Raw genomic sequence first — 26422 nt, 5'->3', positions numbered from 1 at the left:
AGTTCTTCCTGTTTGAATAAAAGACTCTTTTCTTCTAAATTATTTGATACTGATATATATTGTAACTGAATTATTTACTTGCCATGAAGAGTCAGATCATTTAGATTCATATTCTGAGCAGCGGGATGAATACGTATGGTGGATCTGTGATGTGTTTAGTAAGAGCTGGCAGGGGGGGATGACTTACTCACTTTTCTCTGAATATTAAGACTGGAATAAAAAAGTGTTTGTTACAGCTTTTTGTTTAATGACATAGAAAATGCAACGTTTTGGGTAAGCAGTAAAGAACTATTCAAAATAAAACACATCAGTGTAACAATACACGTTAATACCAGAGCGCACCATAAAGGAGATGTCAACACTGGACATGTATTTGAGATGTCGTTTTAAGGTTTACTGTATTAAATATTATGTTAGGATGTATTTCAGCGACCATGGGTAAAACTAATTCAATGAGAAGAGACGATAGAAATATAATCTGTATATCAAATTAAAAAAATATCCCACCCTGATATCATCAAATTCAATAAAACATCAAAACACTAACAGTGACCAAGCTTCATCTCAGGGGATGCATGTAGGGGTGATTTTCACCTCCATGCAGGAACACTTGTCCTTGGATTTAACCATGAACGTCTGTGATTTCGCTCAATCGATGGCGTGCATGTCTTTCACACTGAAAAGTGGATTTGGAATTGACGATGAGGAAGAGGAGCCATCCTCAAAGAGAGCGTTGTTCTGCTGTGCACTCGTAAACGAGGCATGTTCAGCTGCTCGCACACACAGGCGGTGAGAAGGTGCCAAGAGCCAGCATCCATCCATCTGCTGAGTTCAGCCATTTTGCAGCACAGCCAAATTATTCAGTGGCGGATAACGCTCTGCACACCGTAGAATCCAATTATATGCATTTGCTAATCTACATTTCTGCGCGACAGGCTGGCATGTATTTTGTGTCTTTAATGGCAGACATATTATACTGCATTTGAAATGCGTTGCAGCCGGGGACAGGCTTGTGCTCTAAAGACGGAGGATTGAAAATGCAAAACAAAGTAGTAAGAAACTCATAGCTCTGTTCTTTTCAACAAGTCCCTCAAACTGTCTCTTTGAAATACGCCATCTCTTGAATCACTTTAGTGTCTTGAATTGGTTTTGAAAAGGAGTGAGGAGGAGATCTGCCTGGATCTGATGACACATACTGCATGTCTCTGTCAGTGTAAAATAAATCACAGGCATCTTGACAGCAACACAAACCGATCATTTCATGTGTTGATGTGTTTGAATGCAAAGAGCTCTGCAGTCAGATTTTTACACGCTAAGCAAAAGGGTTGTAATTCAGCAACACAGACCTATAAATTTACAATGAAAATAAAAACCTGAGAGATTTTTCGGGTAAGGATGTGAGGGAGTGTTGACGGAAAATAGACCTGAGATTAAAATGTGATCACTACCTTTTACATTTATGACTCTAAAATCTTTTGACATTTTCAGCACATGAAAAAATAAAGTGTAAGTAAAACTGCAGTTAAAAGAAAGGAAGCGGAGAGGACGACACTTCTGTTCCCTCTCAACAAAATTGCATCCTCTTGCATTTTTGGAAGCTGCAGCTGTCATTTTAACATTTCCTTTTTAGATTTGTGCAGACTTCTCTTGCACCACACCGTCCAGTCAGGAGTGAGGGGGAGAAGAAAAACACAATTCAATCCACCGATGGCAAATTGGTCCATGAAGCTAATGAGGAGGTTTTTACCCCTCATCACTGACAGGGATGATGGGAGTTAACAAGATGAAGATTAGACAGCTGTAAGGCGGTGAGCACCGACCCCATCAGCTGCTGGTGTTAGAGAAGTCATGAAGTAACTGACTCATCATCGTCTGAATCCGTCTAACAAGCCGTCTCTGAGGTATCACTTCCCCTCTCCTCCAAACCTTTCTGCCGCTTACAGCCGGTCATATTTATCGCAGACACATTTATTATTTACAAAGCAGTTTATACACACTCCTGCATTATTTACAATACACTATCTGAATAAGCTCCAGTGTGTTCCCATGACAACAAGTCTCAGACTGAACTATGTGCATGTGCTCAAGCTCAAATAAGTTTATCATATAGTGTTTTATTCGGTCTACAGCTGGAACTGTAACACCTTCACTACCTCTGTTTGTAGACTGATTTAACACAGATATCATTATGGGCTGTTGTTTCTAAGCTCCTCAGTATCTGTAACACTAATTATATTCATTCAAGCTATAGCAAAACACAGGTCGGCTATACTGGTCTAAAGGCTTGATAAATATTTCAGGGAGAGCTTTTTATTTATTTATTTAAAAAAAAAAAAATTATTAATATTTTTTATTTGTTTATTTATTTATTTATTTATTATTATTTTTTATTTGTTTATTTGTTTATTTTTTAATTTTTTATTAATATTTTTTATTTGTTTATTTATTTATTTTCAAATTGTTAAAATATTTAATTGCTAATTATTACTTTTCATTATTATTATTGTATTATTTGTTATTATATGCTTTGGCAATATATTTTACACATTCATGCCAATAAAGCTATTTGAATTGAAAATTGAGAGAGAGAGAGAGAGAGAGAGAAACTATTTCAACAGCTGGAAGTATTTTTTATCTCTAACTTTTATCAGTCAAGATGGAAAGAGAATTTTGATCCTGTAATCTTTGTATGATCAGAAAACGAGTTTATAGAAGCATCTTATGCAGCAAAGCAAAATTGAACCTTTTCTTAAAAAAAACCCAAAACAAATCAGTCAACGCAGTGACGCAGGAGCTCGTACTGCTGGTGATGCACAATCTGTGCAACAGGAAATAAAAGAGCAGCAGACCCTGGATGTCTTTGAACACCAAGAAATAAAAGAGGTAAAAGTCATAGATTTAAAGAGAAGAAATTCAAATGTGCAAATAAACAACTAGTTTAATCCACGGGCTTCCAAACAACGCCATGCAAAGGACCACCATCTAGCTCTCAGCGGCTGCTCAATTGTGATTGGCTGGAGTTGTATCAATAAGGATCTGTTCATCTTTGATGTCCTGTTGTCTTTACACCATGTCAATACAATGAAGGTTAATAGGTGTCTGGTATCACATTCCAGCAGACTTATTGTTCTTCTAAAAGGTTTATTGATTTATAAAACCTGTATGAGTCTGAGTATGTAACAGGAAATGAACTCAGAGAATCAATGAAAGCATAATTACATGTCTGCACATTCTTCACTGGAGCATTGGACGAGAAACAGGAAGTAAGTCAGACTCAACATTGAGTATTAATTATGATCTCTCCTCCCCTAAATGCACACCTTGTTTAAATGAATACTCAGCATCTTTATTGATCTCTACCTGCCTAACCCCCCCCCCCCCCCCCCTTCCCCTTTAAGGCCCTGAAGCATCAGGATAAATTTATGTCTCCATTACTGCTACATGACCCGGCCGTCAGAGGGCAGAAGATTAATTGAGAAAACAGGGAAACGTAACACGCGCCACGAGAGTCACAACAGGCAGAAAAATGAATCAGGGCTCAAAATCTGGAGCTCGTCAGCGTGGGAGTGACAGAAACATCGGCCTCATGGGACTCTAATGGAAATGGACTTGTACTGTACATGATTCTGATGGAGCGAATCGTCACACTTGAGGGGGGGAGACCCATGCAGTTAGTTTTTAACCCCATGTTGCCCTCGTGTTTGTATGAGAAATGTAACAGCAACATATCAAACATGTCGTGGCTTCTTCAGACTCAAGCGGACAAAAGAACGCTCTGATCGTAGAGTCTCAGATAAACGCTCTGATCACATATTTAACAATCGTGCAACCTCCAGGGAAATCTTTTCTCAGCACGGGGGGAGGGGGGGGGAAATACTCTGCCTGCAGGAGGTTCAATCATATTATATGATATTCACTTTTCATTTACTGAGGGCACAATGACATAACAACTAGAGCCGGCAGCAAATCAAAAGGACAGCAGACAGTTGAACTCAAGAGGCAGAAAGTAAGAAAAGAAAAGGGTAACAGCTCCAAAGCAGAGAGGAAGCTGTCGATATAGTTAGTCAGGCAGAAATGGATGCCACGGTCACCTGAAGTAAAGTGAGGCCTGAGGAGCGGCCCGAGGGTCACAGGACCTCATTAGCAGGAAGCAGAGGATCTATTTGTCCTGCCGTGTGTAATTCATTGCCTTAACTGAAGAAAAAACGAAGGAACAGAAGAGACAGAAGGCGGGAGAGGAAGGGGAGAGGGTAATGAGAAGAGGGCTGGAGAGGTGAGAAAGGAAGAGGGAAACTGCATTAATTCTAGACACAATTTGAAGTTTTTTTTTTTTTTTTTAAGTTTAACTTCTGACTGAAGCTCATTCAAAATGTGGAATTATTCAGCATGTTGTTTAATTAAGCCCAGAGGGTAGCAGCAACTTCTGTCTTTGGGAGGCCAAAGTTAAGTCTGGAAGCAATTGTTTCACTTTTTTTTTTTTTTTTGTTAGTTGGTCGAAACTTTTTAATTTGACCAACTTCTAATTAAAGTGAAATCCAGTGTTTTTGCACCACATTTGACTGAGACAGAAAACTCTCCTCGAGTTCGTCTTTAACTTTTTCTTCTCTCAAACTTTAAAAAAAAAAAAAAAAAAAACGGTGACAAAGAAGGAAGACAGAGTGTGTTTCTTTTGCCGTCTCCACATTTTCTGTGAATGCAGGAGCAAACCCCCGAAAGAATCTAACATGACATTCAGGGGTAAGAACAGGGCTGTGTCATCTCACCTGTGCACATATCTCACATCAACATCATCTTCAGTGAATAGGATAGGATAGGATAATACTTTATTGATCCCAGAGGGGAAATTCAGGCGTTCCAACAGCAAAAATAAAAAGGTCACATTAGGTGTTTTATGTATTTGAGTATTTGGAGGACTGTATCGCCTGGGGGTCAAAGCCTGCACTTCAAATCCAGGGGAAATGTTAACTCATGCAGTAAAAATAGAGCTCAGCTTGAAGGAAAAAAAAAAAAAACATCTCAGGAAATTCTAAAAAATTTAAATGTTAAAAGATGCATGACGAGCAGAAGGCCAAAACATCCACATTTAAAACTCATTTCTACTGTCTGAATGAAACTTTAAAGTAAAACTCAAGAGAAGCACATCTTGAGCTCTGCTAGCACACAGAGCTACACGGGAAATGATGAACTCAAAGAAAACCGGCACGTCTTTTTCAGATGCATTTAGCTGACGAACGGTCTGCACTGTGATTACTTAGTAGATAAAAATGAAGAAGCTCCCGACTGGAAACCCAGCGTGTCAGTATAATGAAGTCAAGGGCCTGTACTTTGATTGACAGATACATCATTAAAGATCTGGGCACTTGGTGATCCAGCTGTGTGTGTGTGTGTGTGTGTGATAGTGAGTGTGTGTGGGTTCAAGTCAAGTGTCTGTGCAGAAAAGGCAGTAATGCACTTTTCAGAGCAGGTTTGAGTGAGACAGAGCCGTGATGAAGTGAATCACAGAGGTAGTTCAGACTGACAAAGACATAAATAAGTGACATGGAGCACAATGAGCGGGGGGTCAGAACATATATTGTATTAAATGTCAGAATTATCTCACAGCTAAATCACACACACACACACACGCTGCATATGATGACAGAGAGGCAGAAGAAGAGGAATCTATATTTCTCTTCTGGTCCATGTTTCCTCAGAGCTCACAGGAGAATTTAGTCCATCACAAAGAACCAGACTGATGTTACAGTTCTCAATCAACAAAGTCTAAGTGTTCATCTTGGAAAGCCTCTTATCTTGCACTTTATATATCCAGCTTTATTTGTTATACTAATGTACTCTCACTTTCCAACTCTCACCGTCAAGAGCGTAAGTTCAGTCAGGAAGAATATAATTGCCTTCGCGATCGGGTCTTTCTCATTCTTCCCTTTTTGCATGCTCACTCATGTTTCCGCTGTCATTCTCGAGCTGTCATTTTCTGAGGCTGTAATCAGCTGTCTCGTCAGCGGTACTCATCGAAACCAATGTCATGGCGTTCCTCCATCATTTTCAACCCATCATCGTTCTGCTCCTCTTTTCAATATGATTCTTTCTCTGCCTTTCAGTTCCTTCATGCTGATGTTTCCTGCGCTCCTCCGCCCTCCTCCCCATCACTGCCCGTCGTCGCAGATTCATCATCCATCAATTCTTCACCCATCCGGTCTCATCAAGTCATCAGCTTCACCGCCACCGCCAGGGTCTGGACTGCATGGGGGGATTTATTCTGTCGACGCTCAGAATTTTAATTCTCCAAACTCATCAACCACCCCATAGAGTCCAAGCGCCAAAGTAGTTCTGTAAAGTCACATTTCCATGTTATTCATTGTAATGAATAATTGTCTTAATTCTCTCCTGATTGATCTGGTAAGATTATCAGTTTGTCAGGAAACTTTAAGATAACAACAGTTGTGATGAATAAATTGTCACACTTTATATTTCCGTTGCATTGCTGTATTCTTACTTATGATGTTTTAAAGTGCCATATAAGTTTTAATAATATCAGGTAGTGATCACAACAAGCTCAATCAGAGGTGGAGACAGATTCCTACAAAGAGAGTCCTTTTGGATTTATACATCGAATGCTGTGCAATGTCCAGGTCTAAATGCTGAACTGGACTTTTCTCCTTTCCTCTATAGTTCTTGCTTTTGGTTTTCAGCTTTTTTGAACGAGTACTTTGTTTATAAATGTAGTCACTTTTATATTTAGATATGTATTTGTTGTAAGTTTCATCTGCCTCGGTGTCATGTATACATTTAGATGTTTCACTTTGGTTGTTAAAATGTGTAACCTATGTACTTAATCATGTGACTGGTTGTTTATCTTTAAAAGGAGTAGCTTGGTGGCCGTTTTGTAGCTGCCCTGATGAAGGCCTGAAACATGTTATGTGTTTATGAATCTGTGATCCTGATGATTTAAAGGCTTTTTTATGCATACACCCCCCTCTGAGTGCCTCAGACCACTTCAATAGCTTCTGAGTCGGATCCCCGCTCTGAAGAGACACAAGTTTTAACACAATTTTCAACACCCATGCAGCACTCCATGCATCTGCTTTTCGACTGCCGTACGAGCAAGTTTTAAATCAGCACGCTAAAAGAAACAGAAAAGAACCGCACCGCACGTTTGTAATGAAGCTGCAATCTCAGAGCCGTGTGGCAGCTTTCTCAGGTTTGGGCCTCTTGTGACCGAGTGTTCAAGCAGTCAACATGAGTGTGCTGAAAAGTTCAATGGGAATGAGCAAGTCTGCCCCCATTTCTAAACAGATAAATCTTTAATCCAAGTACAAAGCAAACTGCCTCAGCTCCACACAAAAAAAAAAAAAGAGAAAAAGAAATAAAACACAAGAGTGGAAACTGCTGCCATGAAACGCTCATGATGATGCAAATTCAACTGAAGGAAGCACTTGATGTATTTTAAATCTCATATCCCTAGCTGAATTTAAATGACAATAAAGAGATTTGAAAAAAACAGATTTCATACAGTCTGGTCTGCACCGAAAGTTAGCACAGTAAACTCATGCGGAGGTCATCATGAAACACGGCGGCGTCTCACAGCGAGCGTGAACACCGGGGCTCAGAGGGGGAAGACTCCTGTACGGTGTGATAGCGCTTTAAGGCTGCTCATGATGGAGACAAATGGACTCATTTCACTTTGATAATCCTCCATAATTCTCCTCTCGTCCCCCGGGGCTAGAATCTGAGGACATTACAGGGCCGATACTCAAAGTGTATAAGACTATGTGATGGGGCTGGTCATGGCGGTTGAAGGGAGGACGGGTGCATGTGTGTGTGTGTGTGTGTGTGTGTGGGTGTTGATTAAGTTTGCCTAATGCCACGTCTCTGTGCCACCCTCGTTGCTATTCAAGGCCAGGCTTGGCAAAGGGAATATGATTTTTCTTCCAGCAGGCATGTGAATGATGCCACAGTACAGTGTGTTTTTCCTCCCTAATGGGCGCCTCAAATCCATCAGACAGGCGAGCACCCGCTTGTCAGAAAACGTACGACCCTCCTCACACAACCTGCTCGGAGCATTACTGCCCACAGTCGGCACTTCTTTAGGGGGATATTTCAGCAATTTCAGTGTTGGATTGTTTGAATTATGCCCTCGTCTGTGTGACCAATGAGGTCGTGAAAAGATGATTATTGTGGCAGTTCAAAATCGAAAGCATCGTTGAGTGTCAAACAGCCGAAAAATAAAGTCATTGAAAGAGAGAGAGAGAGAGAGAGAGAGAGAGAGAGAGAGAGAGAGAGAGAGAGAGAGAGAGAGAGAGAAGCTGATGTCTGAATGTCTGCAGGGACATTTGGATTCAATAAAGCCAATTAATAAAATCAAACCACCATTACACATTGATTATTGTTCACTTCACTCCGTTATATAAAAGTACTATAAACACCTCAACATTTTTTATTTACTCTGTCTCTATTTTTATCTGTTCTTATCTACTCGCTTCTTGTCGTTGTGTTGCTGCAACGGCCGACTTTTCCCTTCAGGGATCAATACAGGATTATCTTATCTTATCTTAAAGACCAACAGGCATGGCCGCCGGCGCCCGCCGCGTACTGCTGATTGGTCGCTAGAGAAATACCCGAGCGTTAAAAGATGAGTACTACGGGTAAAAGTTGGTTATAAAACAAACACTTAATCAAAAGCAGAACAATCGTTTTCAGACGAGAAGAAGAAGAAATCACAAAATTAAACAGACAGACAGACAAATGTTTCTGAAACGGCAAATAATCAAATCGTTGAAGCTGAATTAATAAGAAATCCAAAATGATAATGAAATGTAGAGCTCTTTTGTAATGTGTACGTTTTTTTCACCCTCGGATGCTTGACTGTATAACACAAATCTCCCATTAGGCCAATTTGAAGAAGAAAACACAGAAGGGATAAAAGGTGATCAATGTGTGACCAGTAGAAATGTCTTCATCCAAATGACATAGAAATGTTTGAAATCTATCTGTAAGAATTGTTTTGCCAAAAAGCTCCAGCAACAACTTTTATTAACAATTCGCGACCGACGCGTTTCGGCTTGCTGGAGCTTTTTGACCTCTTCGAGACTTCCACTCTTCTTCATGCACCTTGGTGAAGTTGTGCCAGAAAATCCCACACTGCTTCTTCAAAATGATTTTGTGAAACAGGTGAAATAAAACTCAAGATACTTGTGTCCTGATGAAAAGCGCTCAGTGAGGGAAACCCCTCTGATTGAATCTCCCAAAATCCCTCCTGAAAAGTCACCTAACCCCGTCACATGACCTATAACGGCTCCGTTAACAAACACATCTTTAACAATGTAAGGCTCCGTTAAAGCAAGCAAGAGACTACCTACTCTCCCACCATCAAATCATAACGCATAGAGTCGATCTGTTTGTCCTAAAGATCCACATTTACAGAACACACAGCTTCATTTTAATCACCTCCAGAGCATCAGGCTAATATTAGAGGGGCCAACACAGATATGAGCTCACTGTCACCTCTCTCCACAAAGATCATTGTGTCCATGTATTATTCATCACAGAACACTTGTTTGAAACTCATTATGAATCCCAAACTGTGCCCTGCGCAAAGGACGGACGAGGGGAAGATGAATGGACGTGATCTATGGTGGAAACCTACGATGAATAAAAAGCGGCAAAGAAGTCAAAAAGCCATGTGTCTGAATGTCAGGAGTGGGAATACAAAGCTTTGAACCAGATCACCAGACATTACGGGGTTAAAATAAAATATAAAAAAGACCATGAGATGTCCTGATTCAGGGATTTGAAAAATGTTTCGCTCTAAGCATCACTATCACCACAAAACTGAGAAATCAAAAAGGATAAAATCTGAAAACAAGGCTTTAATCTCGTAGCAGGAAAACGGTTTAAATGACGCCTTCAGCAAACACAGTTGTGTCGACGGCTGTGTTTGTTTGGAGAAGTCGTTGTCATATCCTCACACCATCGTGTGTACTAAACAACGTTTTCTGACATTTCTTGACATTTCTGTGTGAATTATTTGAATGACTCTGGGGTAACACATCCAGAAACCTTATGACACATCCTAGGTTTTAAATGTCAAACCAGAAGACAGCGGATTAAAGACATTATATATTACATAATTACTTTAACATGTAGGCCGTATTTTAGCCAACGATCCTAACTATCGTAAAAGAAACTATCGTATTATGTGACTGTATCATAATGTTCATTATAGTCAGGATGCTTCACACTGTGTGTGATTTTAATAAGAACTGTTCTCCATCATTCCACAAGTGGAAGTTTACACAGTGGATATATCTAGTATTACTTCTAACGTGCAGTTTACCTCTACTTATATTCAATTAATGTAAACATGATTGTTTTGAACTTAATGTTATTTCTGCTGATTGTAATCCCCTTTTTTTTAAACTGTTGCAACAACCACATTAAGTTTATCTAATCTTATCTTATCTAAACACCATTGTAAAATAATACAAAACAAGTTCATAACTTGTGTGTGTAATCACAAATAAAAACAGTGGTTAGTGCGTGCGCCCCATGTAGTGAGGCTCCTTTCCCGCATGTCATTCCCCACTCTCTTTCTCTTTCTCTCTCTCCCTGATTTCCAACTCTATCCACTGTCCTATCTCTCCATTAAGGGCACAAAAAGCCCCAAAAATAAATAAATCTAAAAAACAACTAATGGGACTAATAGTTATACAAATTTAGATTTTAGATTTAAGTCAACGTTTCATCTTAATCAGTGAAGATGAACTTTAAATTTCAGAGTATTAATTCATCTGCTTTGCATAATGATATTTTAATAATAGTAAAGTTACAGCATGAGTTTCATCAGTTGGCATGTCTGTGTTCTTTTTGATGTGTAAGGTATACGATCATGACGTGCAGTCTCAAAAGAACAAAAGTTTAATCTGAGCAATAACTTATCTTCAAAGGACTTTTACTCTTTGCACTCTGTGCTAAAAGCATTAAATAAATACTTTCTGATCCATCAGAAATTCAGACGTGAACACCCTGATGTTGCATGAAGAAATTTATTTTCCATAAATATTCCTCCGGAGGGCTGCAATAACACGTCTTACTGAGAGTGGGCGTTCAGTAAGAAAGCTCACCGAGTGATTACAGTGCTGCTCTAAAATAACCTCACTCATGCTGTTGTGTCAAAAAGGTACGTGACCTGTAATCAGTGTTTTCTCCTGGCTGCAGTTTACCTGCAGGACACATGATTGCAAGGTAAACTCGACAACAAGCTCACTCTTTTATGAGCAGACTGCTGTGAAAAAAGGAGAATTATTAGAGTGTTTGTGTACAAAGTTTACACTTAGGGAGGGGAAAGTGTTCTTTTGATGTCTCTTTTTGTCTGAGCTGAAGACTGCAGTTTGACAACTTCAAAACGTTGGTTGTGGGGTTAGAGAGGAGGTCGTGCAACTGGCTTTGCACAGCTGAAGACTCCTGCTGAACTGTCAGAGGTTGAGCTGCAAATAAGGAGAAAACACCACCTGTATACAAGCAAAACACATTTGTTGATGAAAGCAGGTATCTCTGGTCCTGTAGTCAATCTGTGAAGAGTTCAATACTAAAACTAAGGACTCCTCTTTTGTACCTCAGAGCAGAGCAATCAGTAAACACAATCTAACATCACAAACATCTTAAGAATATGGATCCTAGTACTTACAGTCACTACAAGGCAACAAAAGAAACATTAAAGAAACAGTCAGAATTGTAAGTGAAAAAAAAGCAAAGAGCTGCAGCCCACTCCTTTAATGTTGTTTATTCTCCGGCTGCAGAGACATTTGATTTCACTGAAGATTTAAATGCATTTATTGCTCTTCATAAGAGCATTAGATGAGAACTATATGAGGGTTAACAAAACAGCTGAGGCTGAGCCACAGAGACCGAGAGAGAGGCTGAGACAGGAGAGTATGGATTTTTATTTAAGAAGGGTTGGAATAGTGTCATAACTCCAGAAAATAAGAAAATATATTACACAGCACAGGCGGTGGAGTACAGGCCTCGTTTACAACACCCTCCTTCTCTTCGACCAAACATCACACACAGTGGTTCCTTCCTGCTCACGTACAGTCACACAGCAAAGAGAATGAAAATGGGTATGTATTAAGTACTAACTTAAGTGGAATGTAACCAAAGATCCACCAAAATGACTAACTATGAGAGGCTTTATACGGGCATTAACTTTCTAAAAAAAAAAAAAAAAGTAAGATTAGTTAGATTAGTGATCAGGCAGATAGAAACACATTTACACACACAGCACCAAACACATCCACCCCTCAAGAAGTACACCTGGCAGAGGTACTATTCTCTGCTTTGAGGTCTTTAAAAATAAAACAATATTTCGAGTCATTTTTGCCGCCATTGGATAGGACAGCTGATGGGAGACAGGAAATGAGAGATTTGGGGGACGACATGCAGCAAAGTGCTGAGGATGGATTCAAACCCACGGCTGCTGAAAACAGGACTATATCTGTACACGGGACATGCGACACAACCGCTAGGACATCCAGAAGAAGAAGAAGAAGAAGAAGAAGAAGATTTACTTTATTGATCTCCGCAAGGGAAATTCTGTTTTTACACTTAATGAGTCAAGCAACACACACATAGGCTGAAAATACACACATTCACAAACAGGATCCTAATGGAGAGGACGCACCTGTCTTGAGGTCTAGTTTAATTTGCACTTATTTTGATCTTCTTCCTTATTATGTTATTCCGAGAAAGGGAAGCCGAAGTTAAAATCTTTGCCATGGCAGCAGAAAAAGCAGCTTTAACAAAGGAGAATATTTTGCATGTTGTTAAAATCAAATCTTCAGTATGATAGTTTATTCACAAAGCAGAAAGTGTTCCTGCTGCTTAGGATTGTGTTTCAGTGAGGATACTATCAGTTCAGATAAAAGCGTGTCCACAGTAGCTCTCCTGTGATGGATTCTTCCTTTAATTATCATAAACACCTGAGTGTTATGTGATAGTTTGACCTGATACTAAAACAATATGTTTGTTGTGAACTGTGAACATCAGCAGAAAGTAATCCATCTAATGCTCCGACGGATCACATCTTAACTTGACAAACACAAGGTCGACACGCCCAGACGCTGAGCAGGAACATCCATCTCCTACCTTTATTTATTACAGCAAGCTGACTACAGTCCTCCAGGTGATAACAAACTTTATTCTACAAACACCCTCCCTATGGTTCTCAATCTTCTTTTACAAGCACAGATCATTTCAAAGTTTTAAAACCACCAGTCAACAATAAACCAGACTCTGCAGAAAGAGAGAGAGAGAGAGAGAGAGAGAGAGAGCCTCACAGGTCTCCACAGAACACTGCACATTTCAAACCTATTTTTCAAACCCTCGTAAAAGAGCAAACAAGACCTGCAAACAGAAGACAAGTGTTCCTCTGCCAAACTTAAAACTCCTCATGTATCACAAAGTGGAAACAGCCTCCTGGTTTTGAGGATTGAATAAAGAAACGTCTGGTCTGTGCCGTGTTTAATATTTCAGGATTTGTCAACATTTGGTAAACTCCAAACTTCATGAATAAGTTATGAGCAGAGGTTTGCATATAAGGGGGGGACAGTGTAATCCTGTATTCAAGATATTATTATTTACAACGCTGCTAGGTCAGTCTAATACAGAACGGGTTGAGACAGTGTTCACTCAGTCACACACAGAGAGAGAGAGAGAGAGAGAGAGAGAGAGAGAGAGCAGGTTTCAGTGAGAGCTGACTCATACTAGAGGATTAAGAATGAATTAAACATCAGCATTAAATCCTTTTTTTTTTCTCTGTCACAAAATGAAGGCAGAGACACACAGTTTATACACACAGGTTTATATAATAATGTAAATACATAATGAGACAAACACTTCAAACAGACGAAGAAGACACTTGAATGGTCGGTTTGAGGGGAGTTCACAAAACTGCTCAAAAAAGAACTCACCATGTACGGAAGCCCAAAGCAGACAAACATCTAGATATTTGATTTTACTCCATGTTCTTGTGATAAGCAGTTTATTTTGGTTGTTTCCTCGAGATCTCACCTCATTCATCTCTTATCTTCTGGTGTCCTGTGATAATGACATAACTGAGGCTGGCCTTGAAAACTGAGACTGAAAATGGACTCTTCATCACAGGAAACAAACAGCACTGTTATCCCAAGATAACAAGATAGATAAGGTGAGATCTCGAAAATAAACAACTGAAATGTGATTAGTAAAATAAAAAGTGAATCTGCCGACAGTCATCCGCTGTCAAAACCAACAGATAATATCTGAAAGTGTGCCCACTCTCATAAAGTCATATTTATTTATATGTTCATTTCATGTCCATGCACATTTGTTGTTGTTTTTTGAATGCACATCCTTTGCACATTATCTTGCACTTTTCTGTTTTGTATCCTTATATTTGGTATTTTTGTATTATATTTTTAAAATCTGTTTATGCTTAGCTTGCACCGTGGTTAGGAGAGAAACGTTTTTTTGATGTTTCTGTATGTCCAGCACGTATGGAAAAATTGACAATAAAGATGACTTTGACTAAAGGCTTTAAAGAATACCTCTATAATTGTTGTACAATTGATGCTCATCTGCAAACAACCAACAGCCTTGTACAAAAAACAAAACCACAACATGATAAATTTCTTCACATTGCATTTGCCCTCTAAACCTACATACAGCTACAATTTGCACGCTTACTGAAATAGAGTTTCACAGCAGACCATTCAAACCATTAGCCTCCAGAACTGCTGCTGACAAGCTGCTTCTTCATGTGTTTTATGTTTCAAGAGACAAACTAAGGAGGGGGAGAGATATGGGAGGGAGGGAACATAAAAAAGAAAGCAGACTTATGAGACATAGAGTCACCTCATGCCCCTTTAAGTCTCCGTACACTTTGTTCTCTCCTTCAGACCGATAGAAGACGTGGAGCCAGCTTTGATTTTCTTAGATCTTTACAGCTTGTAAGGAGAACATAAAAAGGGCTCTGACAGGAAAAGGCTCTATTCAGCAAATCAAAAGAGTTTATCATGAACAATGGATATTTTAGGTGCTCAGATTCAGTTTGAATTTGTCAGGGAGCTTCAATGATTTTACACATCAAAGTGTGTTGTCAGGTCTTGAGGAGAACCTCTGCATATGTTTAAAAAAAGCCTTTTGTTAAAAGCCTTTTGTACCTCCTTAGGGGACGGGCTCAGAATCTGTTCTTTGACTCAAGTGATGCCAGTCAGTGTCAGTTGGGGTGTTGCAACCTCTGTAGCCCTCTCCTCATCACTGATTGAGGTCAGCAACTCAAAGCCTAAAACGGTCAATATCGCTTTAATTCTGCAAGAAATGTAATCCTATTTTAAACTAGCCATCCTGACTCTGACTATATAATAAGGCAAAATGTCCATCACTGAACTGGTACGGTATGCTGAGAAGGACAAACAGGCGCAAACAACACTGTGTTCAAATTCAATAAGTGCTGTATTAAAACTTTAAAGTTACAACATAATCAGGTTTTGGAGACAACAGTTAAAGGTCACATATTTTGCAAAGTAGACTTTACCATGTTTTTCTAACACTAATAAGTGTCTCCGTCTTTTGCCTGCTCCACTTTTCAGAAAATGTGTGCTCAAACAGGCCGTTTAGAGATTCTCCCTTCATGACATCACAAAGGGCAGTAACCCCTCCCCCAGGTGGGTGACACTCTCACAGCTAGGTGTTTGTTCTGCCGTCTGAGTCTGCCTTCTCACCGTAAAAAGCATTGTTAATGTGTCTTATTAGGGCATGGTGTGAGAAAGCCACACCCCCTTCCAGAGGGGCGTGGTCAGACACAGCTAATTTGCATTTTTAAAGCTACAGACACAGAAACAGCCTGTTCTGAGCAGGGCTGAAACAGAGGGGGTTATAGGCATGATCAAATACAAGATCAGAGAGAATTTAGAACAAGAAACTTCACAGACATGTTTTGAGGAGCTCTGAGACTTATTTAAAATGGTTGAAAAGGAGGAGAATATGTGACCTTTAATGTTACCCTGCTGAATAAAAACCAAGCTCATCAAGACAGAGGAAATGTACCGTCTGTTTTTAATTTAATATATATGAATGTGACATGTTGAATTTCTGAAGATATGTAATAAAATCAGTTTTACTTTGTACAAGGAACTAAAGAAAACACTGAGATGTTTTGTTGTTTACCATATCACAGTAATTGTTTTACCAGATTTCATAATAAGAGTTGCCTAACAAAGGCATTAAGTTGCTTACAACAAATTCAGGAATATGTACATCCACTTCTCTGGGTTTATTGGTTGAAAGAAGAACTTGATTAAGTGTTAAAAAATACACTGCAGTGAATTTAATTTGATGAAATCTCAGTATTGATTTTGGAACAATACGTTCCAGAGAAACTCCTAAAGTTGGTTTTGTTTTGGACACAGTCCCATTTAATTTAAACATTAGCGAGAAAACAAATAAAGAGGAAAAAAAACAATGAATGTGTGAGAAACTGAAAAGGAGAGAGAGAGAGAGCTCAAATATTTCAGTGTATCTAGGATAATAACACAAGTAGCAGCTCAGTCTGTTCTCCGCCAGAGAAATCTAAGTGATAAATCTCGAGCTGACAAAGATGGCACTGTGTTTGACAGGTTGTAAATTATGACTACTGAAAAGTAAAAGGCGATCAGCACTTCTTTAATCTGTGTTTCCTCTGGTGTCATTCAGAGCTTCTGTGTGCCTTGTTGTACTCGGGTCAGTTCGGATACATTCCCATCTGAGGGGTGAGTCATAATCCTGCTCAGGGTTTAATTAGTACAACCAAAGAGGCTTTGACCTGTAATTAAAAACACGGACGAGCCTTCATCTCACCTGTGTCCTCCCATCTACAATAATGCTGCAAAGGAGGTGTGTGGATAATGTATTTACAAGAAATATTTGTAATATTTATGGTTCCTGTTAATTCTGGAGATGAGTATCACAAAAGTTATACACATTGTTTAATATTTATGAAGCCTTCTTGGTGCTAATGATGCTGCTAATAGCAACACAGAGGAAAATAAAATGTTTGCAGTAGTATAATTACACGCTCGGCCGGGATAATTAGACACATTAACAATGCTTTCAGGGGCAGATAGGAGTGAGTAGGAAGGTGAGTGTGTGACAGCGAGTGAATCATCTCCCATCACTCCAGCTGGTGAGGATGTGACACTTTGAGCCTGACATTAAAGGAATGAGAAACTCTGAGCCGAGATACAAACTGAAATGCTCTAATGGTTGAAGACGACACAAAATGAGGATCATACGAGTGAGCTTCAGTGTGATGTGAGTGAGTCCTGATCTGCTCTGACAGAGACAATACTGACAACCACGGCGGGGAAAAATAAACACTTAATTGTAAAATCACACAAAATGCCAGATGGAGGAAAATGTAATCAGTGACTGTCAAATGCTTTGATAACTGTGGATTTTAATCAGGTAACACAAAAACCTTCAAGCTAAATGTTTTCAGTGTTGCCTGGTTGTTGTGTGCTCGTTATGATTCATGTTTTATTGAAAAAGCTGCATTTCAAACTGGAGCAGATTTTGCAGTGGAGATGGGCGATCAGAGTAAAGCTAAGGAGAGTGGGGGATTTACTGTATTAAATGGCAGAAAAGTATTTTATGACTCCTCTGTGTCTGCTTGGCTTTCTGTGAAGGGCTACTGCAGATCTAAAAGTGATTTAAAACAACAATTAAACAAACCTGCTTTGAATCTCAATGATACAAAAATGTTCTGCTGAGTCATTTAAAAAAAATTGCATTTGGATTTTATTGTTCAAAGTTAGATCATTAAAATAAGATGAGCTAAATTAATGTGCTGTACGTTAAAAGCTCACAAAATATTGAAGAAGGGTTATAAGATAATAATGAATTTTCTTTCATAAAAAAGTAGCCTTGTCAGTATCATTGCAATCATTATATACTACTGAAGTTTAACATTGGAGTAAAGTTCCTGAGAAATACAGAAACTGCTTTAAACTGGTTCATCATACAGACAAAGAGCTCAAAGGTATATCCTCTCTAGTGGAGTCCTGCAGGGCTCCTCCCTAGGTCCCCTCTATTTTTGTTTCATATAAGCTAAAACATCAGAAACAGTATTTAAAGCTGATGTCAAACTGACAGGTTTTTCCCTTGTTTTGTGTTTAACATGTTAGCAAGCCATTAACTTGTTGAACATCTAGCAGACACAAGATGTAAAAGCCTTACTTTGTCGTCTTTCCACGTCATGATTAATGGTCATTAGACAACACGATAATGTGGGGTTTAGCGAGTAGCCGAGAATAAAATAATATTATAAATAATAATAAAATCTGTTGGGATAAATCATGGTTTTTGAAAAAAATAGTAGAATCTGTTGGGAGGGGTGGTCAACAGCCTGGTGGTTAATTTGCACGCCAGATGTACGGAGGCCATCGTCCTCCATACGTGTGGCTCGGGTTAAACTCAGACCCGCGCTCCGACCTGCGGCTCTTTTCAAGCATGTCATTCCTCACTCTGTCATCCCTGTTTCTGACTCTATCCACTGTAATATCAATAGAGGCATAAAAGTCTGGAAAAAAAACCTTAAAAATCAGTTGGAATGAAGGCGACCAAAGGGAGGAGACTGGTCTCTGTAGGGATTTAAAACATTCAGGAGTGGGTGCAGCTCTTATTTGAAGTGGTAAGCTGGTCCACAGGTTCAGGGCAGCTGTTTTTGGCACACCAAGGATCAGCGGGTTAGTCGATATCAGTGCTCTTGCTTGAGTATGAACATGGAGAAGTTCACTTAGGCAAGGCGATGCCAGTCCATTCAGAGTTTAAAAAGTCAGAAATGTGTTTTTTTAAAGATTTTTTTGTGCCATTTTTGTCTTTATTGAATAACAAGGACTATAGATTCTGTATATGGGGCACGCAACATAACCACTAGGCTAAAATTGATCCTTCAACAGAAAGGAGGGAGAACATGTGTGGTCCCTCTATTCCTTTCCAGTCAGGAGGTGAGCGGCTGTTTTTAGATTTTTACAAAGTATGTCAGACTGAGTTGTGCAAATGTTAAGATTTTATTTAATGCCTTTTTATGTTTGAAACAAAAAAGGAAAACCTAATCCTTTATATTCTTCTGTAGACATCACAAAAGGAAGATTGTGCTAAAAGCATCTAAGCTGTGTCGATTGTCAGTCCAGTTTTTTTTCCCCTGAATTTGAGACATAATGAGCCAGCAGCATGAGTTGGCCAGGTTGATGGTTTATTCAGTGTTTGCTGAACTGTTGGTGGGCTTTTTAGCAGATAGTGTTATTTTTCCTCATGTACTGTATGTGTGCACTGCAAAGAGAATTTCCATTCTTCTTGTGTCACACAACAGTTAGATGTCGGTTCTGTTGCGCAGCACACATGTCATGTTTTATCAACATTTCTTTGTGATGATGGTCGAGCTCCTTTTATTACAGCGTATACAAGACATTTGTAAAGACAAATGCTGCGTGTATTCCAGCAGTCTAAAGCTTAGAAACACATTAAAGTAAATATTTTAACAGTCCATGTGACAAAAACAAAGATGCTGAGTCATGCATTTCACAATCCATTAACAAACTGAGAAAAAAAAAACTGTAATCCTTCTAGTAGCTAATCCTCCCGAGGCACGAGGAGAAGTAATCATGATAAATCAAGTTCTGGTACATTTCTCGCTCTCTGAATATGCTCCACACATCAGATGAGGTGTTCAGTTATTCTAGCTTCGAGGCATGAATTCATCAGAAAAAAGAAATGTGAGAAGGTAAGTGTAAACGTAGCAAACCTCAGCCCACAACCACCAATCTAACTTGGACAGGTAAGGAAAACGTCTCCCAGCGAGCCCAAGAGCCTCCAAGAACACGCCAAGGTCATTGAAGCAGCCAAATGGGGCTGGCAGCACATTCGCCCAGACTGCACTCTTACCTCCAAAGACTTGTGTCCTCACGGTGAAAAACCACAAGCTCCCGCCCCAGAGAAAGAGCCCCGGGTCAGACCATCATTACATCAAGAGGAACAGGCTCGCCAAGTGTTACTATCAGCGCCAAATGTCCTGTTCTTTCCCTCGCACCTGCTCCGTTTGTCATCATTCCCATCCATGCTCTATTGTCTGCACATTAATCACTCTCTGTCACAAACACTCAAAGTCACTCTGCTTCCCCACCACACTGACATATTCTCATGAGTTTCTTTTCCACAGACTTCTTTGTCACAGAGTCTCTCCTGGTTCTCAAAGCCCTTCAAGGCTCTCCAAAGACACATCTGTCAGAGTCGAATATTACCCTCATCAGTCACGTTAAAACTCGATGCTGTATATCAGACATTGCACTAACCCTTCAAAGAGAACAGAAACATTGGAAAAGAGAAAACTGTCACTTTTTGTCCGTCTTTGAATACCTAACATAAAATTTGCAAAAAGTTCCTGCTTCAGCAACATTTAAATCTGACAAATGTGCACCTTTTTAGTTGCTAAATGCATCGACACACAGATGGAGAACTACCTGGCTTATGAGACAAAAAACCTGTTGTAGCAGTAAAAAAGATCTGAGTCAGGGGTCTATGAATGTAGTATTTAACCTGGAACATTATGAAGACACCGCGACACGGTCTCGGATAAGTGGAAGAAAATGGATGGATGGATGTTTTGTTGGCTGTCATGTATAAATGCCTTTTTATGGTTATACAGCTCCTGCTGCTTCTTCATGTTTGTTCTTCTGTTAGATGAAGCACGACAGTATTTGTCATGTTTGCTTTGTGATCAGAGTTTGAACCTGAAAAGAGGAGCACACTGATGGCTCAGCATTGAAGCTGCTTCTCAAGTAAAACTGAAATATGCATCATGTTAACCAGCCAGAGATGACAGATGTCTGTCTAAGGTGGCATCTTGTGAAAAACCAAATTTATACACAGTACATTTACTGTGCTCTGAAGAGTTGCTTCATTTCTTGAAACTGTAAATATCCATCTGGTGCAGGAACACATAGGAGTTAGTTTGCTGAGCTGAGTTTACACTAAAGCTGACAAAAGTCCTCTTATCTGAACCACCCCTGATATATAAAAAAAACTTTATCTTGTTTTTTTTCATATATATATATATAACTTCAGGGATAAAGAATGGAAATTATTCTTATCTTGTTCTTCTTTGCATCGATAAATCCAAACAAGAAATACAGTTTCTGTTGATTTCCAGATCCAACGACATCTCAGACTCTGCAAAGTCAACAGAAGAGACGAGTTAAAGAAAACAGTTTTACCTGCCAGAAGATGGTATCTATTGTGCTGCCCAGGAATCCTTCTCTGGTTTCAGACGACAGCAGTTTGGGTCCGAGGATCGTCATGAACTCGTTGAAATCAACCTGTCCATCACCTGAAACCATTTGACAAAAGTAGGATTAGAGAAAGCCTGTAATTAACACATCAGATCCATCTGACAGTCTGAAGAATGGCTCTTCTGTGTTTCTCCAAGCCGCAAAGGAAAGTGAACCTCTCTCCTGTTTTCTTGATTGTGTTGGCTGTGAGCATAGCTCTCTTATCTCACTTTTTAGTCTTAACACCGCCCGGGGAAATGATTCAGACAACATGAACACAGACTTGCTGGTTCCCCGTCACTGTTTGGAGTGAGAGGAGAGGGAGAGGGTAACACTTTATATTAAGGTGCTTGTCATAAGCATTAATAACAGTCACTTATAAGACCTTATTAGATTCTTAGTAACACAAATAGGACTATAGAAGTGTTAATATAGGCATAATTAACACATTTAATATGTCTTATAAGACGCTTATAGGCTCTTATTAGAAACTTATTAACACTTTATATACCATCATAAACATTAATAAGATGCTTATTAACATTAATAAGACATCATGAGTGTTAATTGAACTATAAATGTATTTCTAATTAGCTTTATTAACTGTTAATAAGTGCATAATAAAGTATTTATTAATTTTTAGAAGACATTAATATGAACCTAATAAAGTCTTATCAATGTTAATAAACATCTTAAGAACGTTGATAAGTGGTCTATAAACAAGTTTCTTTGTGTTAATTATATCTTACAAGCCAATTATAAATTAATTTATAGTTTAATTAACACTCATCAAGTCTTATTAATGTTAATAAACATCTTATTAATGTTTATGACGGTTTATAAAGTGTTAGTACGTTTTTAATAAGATCCTATAAGTGACTTATTACCTGTTATTAATGTTTATTACAAGCACCTTAATATAAAGTGTTAGCAGGGAGAGTGAATGACAGATGATGTTCCTGTCCTCAACAACTACAGCTGATGTGCTCCTGAGCACTCACAGCCTGCAGCTTATTGTGTGTAAGTGCATAAAAAGAGAGCTGAGGAGAAGAGGAGGGAAAAGAAAATGAACTTTTCTGGATTGAACAGGTGTACAGCACGGACATTAGTGAAGCCTGCAGGGCTGGAAAAAAAGTTTCTGCATTTTTATCTCTCTGCAGTTTTTGTAGGAACTCAGTTATTAAACCCTGTGAGTGGACTCAAAGGGAAATATGGAAGCTGTTTATGTCTTTGTTGTTCTAATCCAATATCAGCACGGTTCAAATCACACAGTTCAATACCCAATTTACGTCTGAGCCAACAGGTAGTTAAAACACTGAGCCCTGACAAGCTCTGTAATACTGGATATGAAGCGGATCAAAGTTAACCGCATCTGAATCGCTCACAACATGGACTTCCTGCTGCTTGATTCCAACACTACTGATCCGGGAGCCTGCTAGTCGTTGAAGCTGCTGCCAAAACAAATCATCAAAACTCTGCAGACGGCAACAAACACATCCAAAGCAACAGATCGTGGTTTCACATTGAATCTTTCTTTTTTTTTTAGATGAAAGTTTTCATAATCCCTGTGAGGCTTCTTTGTCTCCCCCCCCCCACAGAGTTTGTCATGTTTTATAGACTAAGTTTGGAAGAATAAAACCGGCACTGACAGCTCCTACTGTTTGTTATAGGCTGAGACACTTATTGGAATTAGATGTGTGAACAGAAAGTGTGAATTTAGTGATGCAGGACCACACAATCTGGCCCATCCTGCAGTGACCGTGGAGACTCTGGGTACATGCTGCCACTGTAATGGTTAATGTCACTGACAGCTCCTGCATATTCAGCAGGGCAGATGCATCGCTATGGGCCAGATGGAGCAGCACTGAGATCAGAGGATTGCCAAGGCAGCTGGATAGCTGGTTGACGGGGGAGATAAAGGTGGTCTAGGCTAACGGGTTCAAGGTAAAACAGCATGTGTCGCAGTGTGAGTACTGAGAACAAGTCACTGAATACAAGTGAGTTATTTAAAGCTTCAACAAGTGCACATGTGCTGAATTAAGGCGAGAGAGGTTTTAAAGATTTTTTAAAGGTTCAGCCTCAAAGGTCACGCTAACAACGGTTCCAGCAGCAGGCAGCTGTATGGAGTTTTCCTGATAAAATAACTGTATGTTACTAATGTAGGAGCCATAGAAATGTGAAGCATATTTTTGTACACTGGGCACCTCCCATTCTCATGCCGTGTTTTGCTAGTTTGGAGGACAGAAACCACCCATAGCCTGCTTTAATATTAACTGTGTGTGTGTGCAGAATAAAGTCAGTGGGAGAGATAATTATATCGTAAGCTGACATTTATTGCACCATGTGACATGTACATGCATGAGTTATTGAGTGGACCGAGGGGTCCAGTAATATGCAGCCATGCTAACCTGATGTCCTTGTGTTTCTGTATTTCCACAACAAAGGAAAAGTTTATTATAAAACCCATGCCAGCCTGGAAGTCTCTATTTTTGTGTCCAACTGTGCAACACCAACCTAACACAGAACAGCAACATCAACAAAAAAGGACAGCAGATGTTGAAGAGAGCTTCAGAATGAAATGCAAAAAACCATCAGATATTTTTATCACAAGTTTGTGAAGACAAACTGGAGATTTAAAAAGTGGAAATAATGAACTTCAGGTGAGGAGAAACATAACTGCAGCTGTGTGCTCTTGTGGTTGTGTGTCTGCTGGATGTGTAGCAGTGATTTACTCAAAAGGTCAAACACTAAGCTGAAATCATATTACTTATTAGTCATTAGCCAGTCGAAGAAGCAGGAAATTGAAGCATATTTAAAAATCATTTTACAGGCCCTAAAACTTAATCTACTGTATTTCATCATTTCAAAGAGTTATATAACTATATTTTAAATTCATAATCTGTGTGTTTACTAGATCAAGATGTGTTGGATGGTTTCTATCCATAGTTACTTGGTGAAGTTTCCCCATGCTCTGTCACATTTAAAACCAGGTGTTTGCTGTGTGTGTCCGTTAAGTTACCGGGAGGAAGAAACATTGACATCTGGAGTAAAAATGTTGTTTGGCTAAATACAGAAATCAATGATGAAGGTTCTACCAGGTGAAATAACTGAACTGGTTTGCCGATTAGTTTTAAAACATGCCAGCTAAAACTCAATAGAGTATTTACACAAAACACACTGACAAACAAACCTTTTTGTCTCTGTTATGCATGTTGTCCCACACTGAAATCTAAAACAATTCAAACTTTGAAACAGAAACAACCCTGGTTGCTTTTTTTTTTTTTTTTTTTTTTAACTCAACAGAATTGCATGTCGGCACTGCTTTTGATGTCTCTGCAGTTTGTGACAGATCGACTCTATGCATAAAGTCACTGAGTCACTTTCTGTGCCTGTCAGAGTCCGAGCCACCTGAGTTTGACCGGTCGCTTCCTGTCACTAGCAAGCTTCCTGCGATTAATTATTGAAGAATGATGCAAAAATCCTGCTGCCTTTACAGATAAGTCAGAATAAGACAACAGGGGGGGAAATAAAACTGGATGTTTGTCTCTGGAAGTATTTTAAGACATGCAAAGATAGAAGCGTAAAGATAAAGTTGTAGTGTGTTGAAAACAAGACATCAAGGGCATCGGCACCAGGAGAAGGAGGATGTACACTGAAGAAACAAAGGCTGGTGCAGTGCTGTGATCTGGAACAAAGACGTGTAGTCACACCTTTCTATGAAGGACATGCAGAGCTCAATAACAATCTCAGGGATTGGCAGAGCTGAGCAGAGCAGATAACCTGTCAGTCTCTTCTGGATATCAGGTGGATTGGCTGCTGGACGCCAATCGATGCTTGTGACAGAGGATCTTATCCTCACAGCTGCCCACTTGGCAGAGATACAATCACTACCTGCTAATGCTCCTCCTCCTCCTCTGTGCAGTGTCCCTCTCATCACCAAGCTCTCTGTCATAGTGTCAACGTGTATGCATATGAGAAGATCATTTCACAATCTGTACTGTAAAAAAAAAAAAGAAAAAAAAAAGACAACAGGCAGGATGTTTCACACTTCTATTTGTCGATTTAACAGAACATTATGAAGACCTGATCTCACAATGTTCTCAAACACATTTCTTTTAATCAGTGTGAGCTGTTTTTTGTTTTTTTTTACAGTCATGTTTCTGTGTGGAAAGAAAGTGAGAAGAGTTCAAATCTAAGTGGTGGATACGCTCTAGATTTTGTGTTACTACAGTAAACCTTTTTTAAATGTACTGATGAATTATGCCAGAGCTGGAAGTACATTTTGAAAAAGGTTACTGAAACTTTTAACTTCTGGTAAATTTGGTTTCCAATAACTTATTTTTTGTTACTTAAATTCCCTTTTTCTAAATCAGGGGACTGTCCTGTTTCTACTCAGGTTCTCATTGGCTATAGTAGCCTAGAATCGAAGGTCCTGATTGGTCAAATGAGGAGTCAATCCAAAGGTCAGAGAGAACATTAATTAGTACAGAGAATACTGTTGGAGCAGGGGCAGATATTTTGAATGAATCCGTGGATCTCCAGGATGTAATGTGTTTGGATTTACTCTCTGGATTTGAATCATGGGGACCCGTTAAGATGCAGCAGGACCTTTGTTGTTGGAGTGTCATGAACAGAAGTGTACAGAAGACTTTCAGACGGAAAGAAAAATGAATCAGAAGAACGTGTTTGTTTTATTTAAATGGTCTGACAGATGTGTAGCTGCTGGTGGCGGCTGGATTGGTTAGATCTGGAAATGGTTTACATGGTTGGAATCACACAATTTGTGTGCCTCAGAGTGAAGCCAAAAGATTTAGAGTTTACTGACTGGCTGCGGTGTGCATCATAAACTAGACCTAAGTTAACCGACGGGAGATTGAGCAAACCATAAAATCAAAATGCACGTCAGATACAGTTCTCTCAAAACCACTTTAGTCATGAACATTTTGTGTCCACGTCTCATTTATTCTGAGAAGTGTCTTTTTGTTACTTATTTGATGATGGTATTTGATATTGACAAATGAGGCTCCTTGGCGTTCTGTGCGTTAGGTTCGGACAGCAGAGCAGAAACAGCACGAGGAAACGTGACG

At 39.3% G+C, this 26422-nt stretch overlaps 1 protein-coding gene across 1 annotated transcript in view; it reads right to left on the bottom strand.

Annotated features, from left to right (window-relative positions):
• LOC132980796 (calcium-binding protein 8-like) overlaps nucleotides 1-26422 on the bottom strand; it is a 61838-nt gene that overhangs the window by 13337 nt on the left and 22079 nt on the right. The window contains exon 4 of the mRNA XM_061047130.1: nucleotides 21282-21394. Within this exon, the coding sequence (XP_060903113.1) occupies nucleotides 21282-21394 (113 nt within the window). The remainder of the gene's footprint in view (nucleotides 1-21281; nucleotides 21395-26422) is intronic.

This window comes from Labrus mixtus, chromosome 9 (assembly GCF_963584025.1).
Source record: "Labrus mixtus chromosome 9, fLabMix1.1, whole genome shotgun sequence".
Lineage (NCBI taxonomy): Eukaryota > Metazoa > Chordata > Actinopteri > Labriformes > Labridae > Labrus > Labrus mixtus.
Note: the sequence above shows the minus strand (reverse complement) of the source record. Positions and strands in the feature narration are given on the sequence as shown.